The sequence below is a fragment of the Nicotiana attenuata genome, unplaced genomic scaffold, assembly GCF_001879085.1.
Source record: "Nicotiana attenuata strain UT unplaced genomic scaffold, NIATTr2, whole genome shotgun sequence".
Taxonomy (NCBI): Eukaryota; Viridiplantae; Streptophyta; class Magnoliopsida; order Solanales; family Solanaceae; genus Nicotiana; species Nicotiana attenuata.
Window position 1 is genome coordinate 5,953 of NW_017675313.1, and position 14,769 is coordinate 20,721.

Consider the following 14,769-nt stretch of genomic DNA (forward strand, 5'->3'; position numbering starts at 1 on the left):
AAAGAAAACAAGGAGGTGAATTAATAGGTATTACAACTTAATCAAGAAGCATCCCTTTCAGGGGAAAAAAATAAGAAAGGACTTATCTGGAGGAATATGCTGACTTCAATGAACATGACATGCACTTTGGACTGGATGCCTGATCCGTCTGAACCGTCTAATTCTCGAAATATATTGTAAACTTCCTTTGAAACTGAGTTCTTTGTCTTAACCATGCTTGTGCCGGGATATAAGAAGACCTAAAATCGATCAACGATGCCCTTTGTGGGTTTTCATCAATTGACCTCTCTCATTTGCCTTTTTCTTAACTCACCATCGCCTTATAGTGCCCGTGAGAGTTTTCACCAATAAGACTCTCTCATTTGTTTTTCTCAACTCACCATCGCCAAATAATGCCCGTGAGGGTTTTCACCAATAAGACTCCTTCATTTGTTTTTTTCTCTTTACAATGGCTGAATCATCACCCGCAGTATACTGACTTAGCATTCTCAAAAGCTGATCAGAAGGTCTTAAAAGGGAAAGGTAAAAAGAACTACTCTACTGAATTACAACTTTTAGAACCATTTGATGGAACGACCGTCGAAAATAAAATAAAATCATGCCCCAGTTTCTTTGAATATTGGGGAAATGTGGATTTTTGTTTTGGTGTGACCGAACCCCAGAGTGAGGTTGCCTAAGTTTCCTTTCGGAATCAGGTCGGACGTAGTTCAATTAACTTGAACTTGTTTTGATGATTTTTTTTGATTGATTTTTTAAAAGTACATTGGTTCCAAAAGAGGGGAAAACAAAGAAATATAAACAAGGCTTCAAAGGGCTAACTAGGGGTGACCAGTGTTTGGGTAGCGAGAATGATAGCCTTTCGTCATCCCAACCCGTGAATGCTAAGTATAAACAAAATGCCCCAACAGAAGCATGTCAGACATAGTATCTCTTGACCGCATTAACGGATATGTCTGTCACCTTTCCTTCTATATCTGCCAAGTGTAGAGCTCCTTTTGACAATACTATCTTGACGAGGTAAGGACCTTGCCAATTCGGGGCGAACTTTCCTTTTGCTTCTTCCTGGTGGGGAAAGATGCGTTTCAAAACAAGCTGTCCTACCTCAAATTTTCTTGGGCGCACTTTCTTATTGTAAGCGCGTGCCATTCTTTTTTGGTATAACTGACCAAAACAAACTACCGCCAAACGCTTTTCATCAATCAAAGTCAATTGTTCCAATCGGGACTTCACCCATTCAGTGTCCTCAATCCCCGCTTCAACAATTATTCGTAGAGAGGGAATCTCAACTTCAGCAGGTATGATCGCTTCAATGCCATAAACCAACAAGTAGGGTGTTGCACCGACTGATGTACGGACAGTTGGCCGGTATCCCAATAGAGCAAAAGGCAATTTCTCGTGCCATTGTCTAGACCCTTGGACCATCTTCCTAAGAATCTTCTTGATGTTCTTATTTGCAGCTTCAACAGCTCCATTAGCATTGGGCCGGTAAGGAGTAGAATTGCGATGCTCAATTTTAAATTGTTCGCATACCTCCTTCATCAGATGACTATTCAAATTAACAACATTATCTGTAATAATGGTTTTTGGAATACCGAAATGACAGATGATGTTGGAGTGAACAAAGTCTACTACTGCTTTCTTGGTAACTGCTTTCAATGTAATAGCTTCCACCCATTTGGTGAAGTAATCAATTTCAACCAAGATGAATCTGTGCCCATTTGAAGCTTTTGGCTCGATTGGGTCAATGACGTCCATTCCCCAAGAAACAAAAGGCCAAGGAGCCGACATAGGATACAGCTCTGAAGGAGGCGAGTGAATCAAATCACTGTGAATTTGACACTGGTGGCACTTGCGAACAAAACGAAAGAAATCTCGCTCCATAGTAAGCCAATAATATCCTGCCCGAAGGATTTTCTTTGCTAGAACATATCCATTCACGTGCGGACCACAAACTCCCGAATGCACCTCATTCATAATCATTTCAGCTTCTTCGGCATCCGCACATCTCAATAAATTCAAATCCGGGGTTCTTTTGAATAGGATTTCCCCACTCAAAAAGAAACCATTAGAGAGTCGCCTAATAGTTCTCTTTTGATCCCTATTAGCATGTTCCGGATATTCTCTTGTTTTCAGAAACTGTTTAATATCACGGTACCATGGTTCACCGTCTAGTTCTGCTTCAATTATATTGCAATAACCATGTTGATCCCGAATTTAAATTTCTAATGGGTCAATGTGAGTATTACCCGGATATGGAAGCATTGAGGCCAGGGTGGCCAAGGCATCAGCTAATTCATTGTGAACGTGGGAATGTATCTGAACTCGATGGACTTGAACCTCTTGCTAAGATCTTCCACACATTGTCTATATGGAATGAGCTTCATGTCTCGAGTCTCCCAATCACCTTGAGCCTGCCGAATAAGCAAATCTGAATCTCCCATCACCAACAGTTCGTGCACATTTAGGTTTATTGCCATGTTCAGACCCATGATGCAAGCTTCATATTCTGCTGTGTTGTTTGTACAGAAGAAACAAAGTCGGGCCGTGGCAGGGTAATGTTGCCCAGTAGGTGATACAAGAATTGCCCCAACCCCTACGCCTTTGATGTTGACAGCCCCATCAAAGTATAGTTTCCAAACTTGACTGTCATCTTGGACTACTTCTTCAACTAAATTAACCTCTTCATCTGGGAAGTATGTGTTCAAAGATTCATACTCATCATCAACCGGGTTTTCTGCCAGATGATCAACCAAAGCTTGTTCCTTCATGGCAGTGTAGTGACATAAACAATATCAAACTCTGTGAGCAAGATTTGCCACTTTGCCAATCTGTCAGTTGGCATCGGCTTCTGAAAAATGTACTTCAGGGGATCCATTCGGGATATGAGGTAAGTTGTATAGGCGAAAAGATAATGCCTAAGCTTCTGAGCGACCCAAGTTAAGGCACAACATGTCCTTTCCAAAAGAGTGTATTTGGACTCATAAGTGGTGAACTTTTTGCTCAAATAATATATTGCTTGTTCCTTTTTGCCTGTGGCATCATGTTGACCCAGAACACAATCAAAGGAACTATCCATTACTGACAGATATAAAAACAGAGGCCTACCAGGTTCCAGCGGGACCAAAACAGGGGGATTTGACAAATATTCCTTGATCTTATCAAAAACTTCTTGGCACTCATCTGTCCACTTGATAGCGGCGTTATTTTTCAACAACTTGAAAATAGGCTCACATGTGGTTGTAAGCTGCGCGATGAACCTGCTGATGTAGTTCAACCTCCCGAGTAAACTCATGACTTCTTTTTTATTCTTCGGGGGAGGCAGCTCTCGAATGGTCTTTATCTTGGAGGGATCTAACTCAATGCCTCTTCGACTAACTATACAACCCAAAAGCTTCCCAGAAGGAACTCCAAATGCACATTTGGCTGGATTGAGTTTGAGATTGTACCTTCGTAGCCTTTCAAAGAACTTTTTCAAGTCTTGCACATGGTCATCTTGTGTTCTGGACTTAATGATCACATCATCAACGTACACTTCAATCTCTTTGTGCATCATGTCATGGAATATGGTAGTCATGGCCCTCATGTAAGTTGCCCCTGCATTCTTCAAACCAAATGGCATGACCCTATAACAATAAGTTCCCCATGGAGTGGTGAAGGCGGTCTTTTCTGCATCTTCTTCATCCATCAGAATTTGGTGATACCCGGCATAACAATCCACAAAAGATTGGATCTCATGTTTAGCACAATTATCAACAAGGATATGAATGTTGGGTAAGGGAAAGTTGTCTTTTGGACTTGCTTTGTTTAAATCCCTATAGTCAACACAAACTCCGATTTTCCCATCCTTCGTTGGCACATGCACAACATTTGCTAACCATGTGGTATATCGGACGACCCTGATCACATTTGTACTTAGTTGCTTCGTGATTTCTTCTTTAATCTTATCACTCATGTCTGTCTTAAACTTCCTTTGTTTTTGCTGGATTGGTGGAAAATTAGGATATGTGGGAAGCTTATGGACCACTAAAACGGCACTCAAACCCGGCATGTCATCATACGACCAAGCAAATACATCTCTGTACTCGAACAAAACTTGAATTATGGCATCTCTCGTCTTTTGTTCAGTATGAATGCTTATTTTTGTTTCTCTGGTTTCTTCGGGACTTCCCAGGTTAATTGCCTCAGTTTCATTTAAGTTAGGCTTAGGCTTATTCTCAAATTGATCCAATTCTCTCTTTATTTCCTTAAAAGCCTCATCTTCATCATACTCAACTTCTTGATTCATTATTTCGAGATTAGATAACTTTTTAAGATCTGGGCATGAATTCCGCGTGCATGTCATGTTTTTAAATCCAGCATTAACGAAACTGAAAATGATAGGAAATTAACAAAAATTAGGGAAAGGAAAAGAAAGAATTCTACTATGAAACTGCAACTTCATTTCATTGAATTTGAAAGGATAGAAAGGTTAACATGAAAGCGAAGCAATTAAACTAATATATATGGATTACAACCCTTAAAATAATCCAAATACAGAAAAAGCAACAAAACAGACTACCAAGACTCCTTCCTGATGGGAAGAGGAGTTGCTTCCCAGTTGTTGAGCGAGGTATCTGGATCAATCAGCTGAACACTTGCACGACTAGGGCCCTCACCAACTTGAACCATATTGATTTCGTAGAACATCTTCTTGAGACCCTGCCAAACTTCATCAATGTCATCCTGAGTAGAAGGATTTTGGACTTCTTCAAATTGTGGCTTGACAAAAGAGTAGGCAATGTGAGGGATTGGTTTTGACAATTTCCAACCATTCTTTTTGCGGGCCTTGGCTCTGTTTATGTCAGCTGATGTTGGTTTAAAACCCAAGCCAAAGGTATCTTTCTTCGAAAAGGGAGCAATGGGGTTCACAATTCCTTACAGAAAGGATCCTAATCCTTTTCCTAGTTCATAGACGTTCCTCAACATCAGTGAAGCTACCATTATAGATGTGGATGAAAGATGGGGATGCAGAATTGGTTTTCCTTCTTCCACTTGGTCTACCTCAATCACCTCAAATGTTTGATATATGAGGGATTCACATCCTTCCTTGGCCTCGATACATGGAATGGACGGGTCATTATAGACGGATGAGTCGTCCTCCCCATGAACGACAATTTCTTGTCTGTCATACTCGAATTTGACCATTTGATGTAGGGTGGATGGTATAGCTCTGGCCATATGGATCCACGACCTTCCTAGAAGAAAATTATAGGAAGTTTTCATATCCAACACTTGAAAGACAATGTTAAAATAAACCGGGCCAATTGTCATGGTGAGTTTGATTTCCCTAATAGTGTCTCTTCTTGAACTACCAAAAGCTCTGACGCTGACACTACTAGTTCGAATTCTGTTAGTGTCAATGTTTAGTTGTTGTAGAATAGAAAGAGGGCATACATCTACACTTGAGCCTTCGTCAATCATGACTCCTTTTACGTAATGCCCTTCATATTTGACCATAAGATGCAAAGCTTTATTGTGCCCAGCCCCTTCCTCAGGCAAATCATCATCGCTGAAAGAGATTTTGTTCACCTCAAAGAATCTTTCAGCCATTTTTTCTAGCTGATTCACCGTTGTCTTTTCTGAGACATATGCCTCGCTCAAAGTTTTGATCAACACGCGGCGATGCTCTTTCGAGTGCAAAAGCAGAGATAACAAAGATATCTGAGCAGGGGTTTTCCTTAGTTGGTCAATGATTGAGTAGTCTTGCATTTTGATCTTCTTAAGGAATTCCTTCTTTTTTTGAAACGGGCTCTTTCACTGGAAAGTGACTTTCCCTGGCTTGCTTAGCTTTTCTTAATTCCTCTGGTGAGTAGCACCTTCCAGAGCGGGTCAAGCCCCCCATTTCATCTGTTTCTTCCACTATTTCTTTTCCTTTGTACGTCATGACAGTCTTGTTATAATTCCAAGGAATAGCTTTTGTGTTTGACACTGGGAGTTGTGCAACAGGTCGGATCACAACTGGCTCTGTTATATTTCTCAAACCATTATTTGGAACAATCTTTTGAATTCCCCCAGGGATGTAAAGTTTTGGCCCGCCCAATTGAACCTCAACCTTTTTTGTGCTTCCAGGGACATAGAGAACCGTATTTTTCAGAACCTGCCAAGTTTGAACTAGAACTCGCACCTTTCACAATCAATGGTGCCAATTGCGGCGGGCTTACTATCACTTTTGGCTCTTTCCCTATGGTTCCAACAACTATCTCTGTCTTGCCAGACTGCTTATAATCCCGATCATCACAAATCATCCCAATAAAATGTGTGTTATCATAAGCTGGGAGCGGATTGTTTGTGATATTAGGAGTATCTTCATTGTTTGTCACCACAATTGCCTTTGCTTCAATAAATTATCAATGGCTTTCTTTAATGTCCAACAATTTTCGGTACTATGACCTTGGGTTTTAGAGTGATACTCACATCTTGCATTTGAGTCAAAACCTTTTGAATTTTGATTCACATAACGCGGCATGATAGGTTCAATCAACTTCAACTGCATCAACTTTCGAAATAGGCTTGTATACGATTCTCCAATTGGGGTGAACTCTTTCTTTGGCTCCTGTTTTCTCACATATTCCTGTCTGGGATGAGGATTATATGGCGCCTGAAAATTTGGCCGGAGTTGACGGGAGCCTTGTGGAATCGGTGCCCGCCATTGTTGGCGATTGGGAGGCCTAGCATAAGCTTAAGCATTAAACACTGTGTATTGTTGCGAAGGAACTGAGTACTGGGGACCCTGAGGCGGATAATAATGTTGAGGAGAATCGGATTGTCCTTGTTGGAATTGCACATAAGAAGAAACTATTTCTCTTTGAACTCCCCCGAATCCAGATGCCATCATGGATCCTTCCTTCTTCTTTTTTCGATTTCCGAAACTGCCTGACCCGTCTTGAATTGCTTGTGTGGTTTCCTTAAGGGCTGCCCGACTCACAATTTTGCCCGACTTCATGCCATTCTCAACTATTTCACCAATCTTAATCGCCTCAGCGAAGGGTTTACCAATGGCGGCCAACATGTAATGGAGGTACTTAGGATCCCGAGCTTGGAGAAAGTAGTCAATCATTTCTGCCTCTTTCATTGGTGGTTTGACCCTAGCAGTCTGCTCTCTCCACTTGATCGCATATTCTCTGAAGCTCTCTGTTGGTTTCTTCTTTATGTTGACAAGAGAGGAGCGGTCTGGCACTATATCAATATTGTACTGAAATTGTTGGAAAAAATCTTGAGCCATGTCGTTCCAAACGTGCCAGTGAGAGACGTCTTGATCAATGAACCACTCTAAAACAATTCCTGTCAAACTTTCTCCAAAATAAGCCATCAGTAATTCTTTTTTGCCTCCTGCTCCCCTCAATTGGTTACAATACCTCTTCAAATGGGCCACAGGATCACCGTGACCATCATACTTGTCAAACTTGGGGGTCTTGAAATCGGGTGGCAAATGAACATGGGGGAACATGCATAAATCATTGAACGAAACACTCTTGTGGTCTCCCAAGCCCTGTATGTTTCTCATGGTTTGTTCCAAGCTCTTTATTTTTCTAGTCATTTCCTCTTGTTCCGTATTCTTGTCGGGCTTTTCGATCTCGATTGGGAACAAATTTTGAGGAGTATGCTTGTATGAATTTGGAACCTTGAAAGCCAGCTCTGGAGAGTAATGTTGGGCATCGTGATCATTGAGTTGTGGATCATTGTTGAGCTTTTGAGCAAGAGCCGGTTGAGAAACAGTGAAAGTAGGGACAATGGGTACAGTAGGTGGATCATTTCTGAAGGGTGCAGCTAGAGGACGTGGAATGGAGGTACTGGGTATCGCGGGAAGATTATTGCTTGGACTGAAACCAGATTGGTACAATGGGTTGCTTGTTATGGACATGGGCACTTGATTTGCAACTGGCATATTATGAAGATTATCCGAAGGCCCTATGGGTAGTGAGGGCGGTGCCTGTCCATTCACCCAGGCTTGGTACATCTCTGCAAGTTGTTGCTTCAACACTCTTACTTCTTCAACCAATCCCGAACCTTGTTCGACCAATTGTCCATGGACATCATCATTATCAGACTCGTTCTCACTGTTGTTTGCCATTCTACTTTTTCCTTTTGATCTCGTGTTGTACGGGTGAGTCTCCAGTTTAAACCACAAACTAACCACCTCTGTTTAACTTTTATCTTTATTAATGACAAACAACCAACGTGTTAGAGTTAGTCATTTTCAAGATATTAATCACACATTGTATGTCATGCACCTAATGCCATTTTCATTTCTAAAATCAGTTTGGAAGGCTTCATGCTTCATCCCGGCTTTTTGGTTCATTTCCTCATGAGTTTAACACTCTCTTTTCTTTCCTCTTTTCTTTTTTTTTTTTAATTTTCTCTCATTTTATATTTTTATATATTTTTTTTTTGCTTTTTTTTCAAATTAATTATGGCTATGATCGCTTCCGATGAGGATTGCATACGTATCATGACGCCGCATGAATCAGACCATTACGTAGTTCAGGAGAAATAATAACAATTCTAATGATTTTTTTTAAAGAAAATAAAACAAACTAAAATATTTTTCATTCATTTTCAGTCATTTTTTTATACGATGAGAGAAAAAGGAAATATATACAAACTGACTCTACTGACTCTAAAAACATGACTGGAATAAAATAAACTTTGATAAGAATAAAAGTCTCCAAATATAAAATTAAAAATGCGAAAAATAAAAATGAAACTAAGAACTAATGGACTGCACTAAAAATTTAATCTTCAGCGGTCTTCTTGCTTAGACTGATATCATCAATGGTCTGCATCTCTTGGCCTCCACTCTCCTCCAAAGTCTCGTACAAATTCTGAAACACCGTGGGCAACTGTGGAACGAGGGAACGTGCTTGTTGGCCAACTTCCTCATTTTTTAGACGACGATGATCATCATGAACATATGCTGCTTTTTTTGCCAATCGAAGTACTTGCTCTCTAGCTTGCCCCATATTCACGTGACAATTCTGCAACCACATCTGGGTAATGTTGAGGGTGTGCCCCATCTGAGCCTCACGTCCCTCATATTCTTCAATGCGACAGTTTAACACACCTCTCTCAATCATCCACTGACGCCGCTCTTCCTCAAAATCTGTGTGCTGATGACTCCTCTTCTGCCTTTTTATTTCTTCTAATTGTACAAAAAGCTGACTCTTTGAGCGTATCCAGTGGGCCCTTTCTGTTTCAAACTGTTCTTTCTGCTGATCAAACTCCAGTTGTTGCTGGTGCGCATCCTCTTCAATGATACTCAAATCTTCTTGCAACTTATGTATTTCAGCATTTTTGTTCGCCTCAACTCTTCTAGCTAAACCAATCGTGTTTGCCAGTTCTTCTTGTAAGCGAGCTGCCTCATTTTTAGCCTACTTTAGATCTTTATCCATGACCCTCAAGGCAGATTGATAATCTTTCTCAATATTTAAATGAATCTGAGCAACTCCGACTTGCTGCTGGGATTTTTGTTTGGCTATGGTCGTCTAAGCATGCTCCAATTCATCTTTCAGCTTTTCTATAGTTCTTTGATCATTTCTCCTCCTGTTCGACCCCTCAGGCTTATCTCTAAACGACGAAGGATCATGAAACCAGGTAATATATTCAGGGATCACCTCTCCACGATCTCGGTTTTCTACCATCTCATTCAACTCCAAAACTTTACTTGCATACCAAATTTTCATAATTTCCTCTTCGTCATGAGGTTGATCTTAACCAAAATCATAACAGAACTTGCTCATATCTCGTGTTGGTGGCACCTCCTGTCGTCGTGCAAACTGGCGCATTATCCGAAGTGGAGCATAAGGCTGAACACCATCCAATCCTATGAGTACCAAATAAGAATGGTATGCAGACTCACAAATGACCTCTTTAGAGGAAAACCAATCATAGTTCCATGTGATCTGTTTGGCAGACAAAGTAAGAAGTAGTTCTTTCCAGGCGTTAATCCCTTCAGGTAAGTCACATTTGTCAATTCTTTTCTGGTGATCGTAAGTGTGATTGGGCCAGCGCTCACTAAAATTAGAGATCGCAGGATGACGATAAAAATGCTCCAAAAATCATATCTGTAGCAAATGTTGCAGCTATCAAAGTTTCGTGTGCCCAATTTACATCCAGTTAAAGCACGAAAAATGGAAGAAAGAATCATAGTGACCAAAGTATAATCATCCTCTTTTGAGTTCAGAGCCTCAACTACACCTGCCAACCGGATGTCAATGCGTCCTTCCCTTTACGGAAAAACTACACGCCCCCAAAAAGCAACCATAAATGCAAACCTTCTGTGTATCTTCCATGTTTCCTTGTCTTCCTTTTGATTTCAATTTTCCCACATTCCTTTCGAAATTGCATTCTAGGTCGTATAAGTGAAACAGAAATCCCAAGTTAACCCACTTGCCTCCTAAACCTTCATACTGTCTGTAATTTATGTTCAAGAGCTTCAGAAACTTACCCTCATTCACATTTTTTGGTACTATGGGCCTTTGGCGACGAAGATTACGGCCCCACCCCTGGAAATGGGCGATTTCCTCCAAGGTCGGAGTCATTTCACAGTCAGTAAAATGAAACACATTGTTTTCAGGATCCCAATGCGGAATCAAAGCTTCGATTACATCCCTCCTGGGCTTGATTGTCATCATGTGAACCAAATGTCCCAAGTACTTCTTTATCTGGTTTCGCTCATATTCCTTAAAATCTCTCCACCAATCCCACAACAATTGTGGTATCTGATTAACAATAAGAAAATCCGGTATCCCTTCTGACCTGGGCCTCTTTTCAGACTTACCTCTTTCCCCGCTCATGGTGCACCTGTTTATCCATACACGGGGTTAGGTTTTAATCAAATATACTATTGACACAAAAATTCCGATTTCTCGGGTTTGACTCTATAAAAATAAAAAAAATTAAAAAATAAAAACCAAACTGTGGGACTAAAAAAATGGTTAAATTTGCAATATTGTCATGAAATAAAAAGTAAAAGGCCGAAATGACTTTTTTTTTTTTGTAAAAACAAGTAAAAAAATAATAAAAAAAATAAATCGGCCTCCCATTTCGCATTTTCGATGAAGTTTTCAAGGCTATTTCGACAAAAAGATCGGATGCAAGGACAAAACTGGTTAAAAACTGACAAAGTGACTATATTATCATTATTTGAAAAAAAAATAGTAACTAATAGTCCATAGAAACCCTTTTTTTTAAATGGGGTTGAACCTGATGAAGGTTGCCTACGTATCTCACATCCAGTGAGAATCAAACTCGCGTAGTTTGGTTAAAACAACTAAAAAAACTATTTTGAAAATTGTAATTTTACATAGTAGAACCTTTCAAAATTTTATTTAAAAAAAAAACGGGTATTTTATGAAAACTTGAAAATTTTCTTTTTCTCTCTCCTCTGTTCAATCAACATATCGTAAAGCCGGTCAACATTTGAGTGAAACCTACCAAATAATATTACATATAGCAGATAAAGATGAACATGTTGGTCCGAAAAATTGGTACCTGCCCTAGACGGGCCCGGCCCCTGTGCCGAGTCCCGCTAAATCCAATGCACATGATGCAAATAAAGCGTAGCCTACTAGGGATATTCATTGTTTGTGGCTTGTTCTTCTAAGTTTTCAAATTCTAAAGGAGATGGTATATAGACCTGGCTTACCCGGATGGACAACCCGAGCCGAGGAGCGTCAAGCGTCACCAGTAGTAGAACAACACTGGCTAGCTAACGGCTCTCCCGCCTAAACATGTGTGACTAAATCCTTCACCAGAAGCTGGTAGGCTAACTGGCTTTATCTCAAGATAGAAGTTTTGTGATGCTGGTAGGCAAACACAACATAACTACCTATCTGAAGACTTAGAGGGGTGCGAGAGAGGATACAATTTATATCACAGTTCAAATAAATATTAAAGCGGTAAATAAGCAACAAATAGAACATTAGGCTTCCAAACACAATAATATCCAAAACATGATAAAAGCCAAACAAGAATCAATATATAAAGCTCGAATTCTTATTAATTAGTCCCCAACAGAGTCGCCAGAGCTGTCACACCGCTTTTTTGCCACACACAACCCTATTACGAGGTTGAGTTAGAAGAGTCTTTCCAATTGAAGTGGCGTTTTGAAAAGGGATTATTTATTATTTTAGAGTCGCCACTTGGAAATGAGTTTTGGTGTTCCAAATCACCTTTATTTGAATCCCCTTTCAAAAGGAAGGTTTGACTCTTATTTCATGGTCTACGAAAATAGAAGACTGAGTAAGGAATTCTGTTGACCGAGGAGAAGGTGTAAGACACCCCTCGAGTCCCGTGGTTCTAGCACGGTCGCTTCATTTGACTGATGTAAGGCTTAAATCAATTTTTAGCTATTCTTGTATAAATTTATTGATTATGGCTTATTTATTACCGCTTAATTAATTATTATATTTTATTAATTGTGTTCACCCAGATGCGGTACGCATACAAGGTATTTCTTTGAAATTAATTGTTAAACCAAGGTACGAAATGTACACATGGTTATAACATAATTATTTTAAATTTAAAGGCATCGAGACGCGGGAATGCGCACATGACCCTTTTATTACTTAATCATATCAATCCAAGGTTCGGGTGTGAACACATGGGCTAATATTTAAAGCACATCTAAAGTTTTTCTAGCGTTTTAGAGTGTTCCATTTATTTGTCTTTTCTTGTAGATTCACGATATATATTTGTATGTTTTATTATTTATTTTTGCTTATAAGAACGATTCGTGAGTTGCTTCATGACTCATTTTGCTCCCTCACAATTACTTTCTAGTAATAGGCCTTGAAATATATCTGGCCCCAATTAACTATATTCTCCCATGACCCCGCATTCAACGAGAATATGAAAGAAATGTAATTAATAGCCTAGCCTCAACATCAGATTTATTTACAAAGAAACATATTTATGCTAACAGAAAATCAAATAAAATTTATAAATGAAGATAATAACTCCTGAAAATTCTAACTTATACTTCAATAGTGAAAAAAAAAAAGAATCTATATCCTTAGACTACTTTGAGTAACTAACATCATATTAAAAAAATTTCTATCTATATAGAAATAAGAAGTTGGTCGACCAAGGGTAAATTTGTCATTATACCCTCTCATCCAATTGTTTAAAAAAAAATATTATTTTATCTACACTATTCTAGACTTTTCCGTCAAAACCTTACATCCATAAAAAAAAAACGTAACACCTTATACTTTTCCAGTCATTTTCATCTACTCTGCTCACTCACTTTCATCTCCTTAATCATCCGTAAGTCACTTCATCTCCTTTACTTTGATTCATCTCGCTTGGTAAATTTTTTCCTCATCTTCTTTCCTATCTCTTTTCAAAATTTCGAATTTCATGCTGAAATTTTTTGTAGGTTCCATTATTGTTCATTCAAACTTCTATCAAGAATTACTTTATCAGTTTTTTCCATCTACTTTGAATGTTCTAATTTCAGATCTGAATGTCTCCTACTTTTTCCCCCCAAGAACTAATTTATCAATTTCTTTCATCTACTTTGGTAGTTCCAATTTCAGATCCTATTTTTCATCTACTCAATGTAAAAATCGATAGTGGCTACTTGTTATATGGATTATCAATACTCGTCTGTCTCCATCTGGATACATTCCAGGAAGGGAATTTTGTAATGGTCACTGTCTTCTCTATTTGATTGGCATTATTCCTAACTGAAAAACAAATCATTTAACCCCATATGAAGGCACTTTGCAACTTACCTCCCTGTTGTATGATAATATATTAAGTGTACCACCTTCCTATTTCTCCTAAACTGGCATTCTACTGACCGCAGTACCTCCCTCTAAAAGTGCCTCGGAGTCAAAGCAAGTAACAATGCTTCATACCACATTTCCCCCTAAAGTAGGACTGTAAATCCCTATTTTTCCCTTAACAAGTGCAATATTTCCACACTATAAGGTATGGACCACTTGAGCAACTTCCGTCATCAAGTCTTGGTGCTTTCTACCTATTTTCATAAAATAGGAAGTACAAAAAAAAAGGAGGAGAAAAAAAATTAAGTTAGGTTATTATGGGTGGACGGAATGCTTTTTGATTTGGTTAACGCCGGAAAGTTGCAGAAGAAAGAGGTGTTTTATTTTTTCTGTGTTTTCCTATATTTTCCCCGAAAGGTGCTGGCACACAAACTTCCTTTCATTAAATCTCTGTATGTGTATATTTGTTTTTGGCTACTACCCGTTTGAATTTGCTTATATTGCGATCTTAGAGACTTAAGCTACATTTTCCTTTTTAATTTTGTTTTCTGGTTGTTTCGCTCTTGTGTTTTGAAACGAGTGCTGAGGGGTATGTTTGAGAAGTGTCCTGTATGTGTGTTTTTTCATAGGGCTGATCTATGTACATAGAAAGATTAGGCTTTTATGAAAGATTTGGTTTTCTTGTCTTTATAAGAGTTTTATTAGTCGTACTAGCTAAATATTGTTTCTTCTATTATAGCTGCTTTTATAGATCTTGAGTAGTCATTTCTATTTAGCTGTTCTCCATTTCATGTTTAACTTTGTAAGAGTATAAATGAAGTGATATATATTTCAGTGAAAATTCACAGTGTCAATTCAATTTAAATTTGAGACACAATTGTTATTAAGTGAACTTTAACTTTTGTGCTGGTCTGTTTAATTCTTGATATACCTTCCTTTTTTCTATTTGTTATATATATATATTTTCTTTTTTTTTTTTTAAGTTTTTACTTTAGCTGTA

General features: G+C 38.8%; 1 protein-coding gene across 1 annotated transcript; it reads right to left on the reverse strand.

Annotated features, from left to right (window-relative positions):
- Window positions 1-5,758: 5,758 nt before the first annotated feature.
- On the reverse strand, window positions 5,759-8,110 carry LOC109219945. Its single transcript, XM_019384412.1, has 4 exons — window positions 6,762-8,110; window positions 6,454-6,707; window positions 6,201-6,373; window positions 5,759-6,136 (listed from the first exon to the last, which is right to left on the reverse strand). The coding sequence occupies exons 1-4, from the start codon at window positions 8,108-8,110 to the stop codon at window positions 5,759-5,761; spliced, it is 2,154 nt and encodes a 717-aa protein (XP_019239957.1).
- Between the last annotated feature and the right edge of the window lie 6,659 nt (window positions 8,111-14,769).

What these genes read in the sequence shown, in the direction of transcription:
- LOC109219945 (XM_019384412.1), bottom strand. Translation starts at nt 8,110, where the DNA reads ATGGCAAACAACAGTGAGAACGAGTCTGATAATGATGATGTCCATGGA. An exon ending in TATCCGCCTCAGGGTCCCCA is followed by an intron (nt 6,708 to 6,761) that starts GTACTCAGTTCC and finishes AGCTTATGCTAG; the next exon opens with GCCTCCCAATCGCCAACAAT. An exon ending in TTTTGACTCAAATGCAAGAT is followed by an intron (nt 6,374 to 6,453) that starts GTGAGTATCACT and finishes AATTTATTGAAG; the next exon opens with CAAAGGCAATTGTGGTGACA.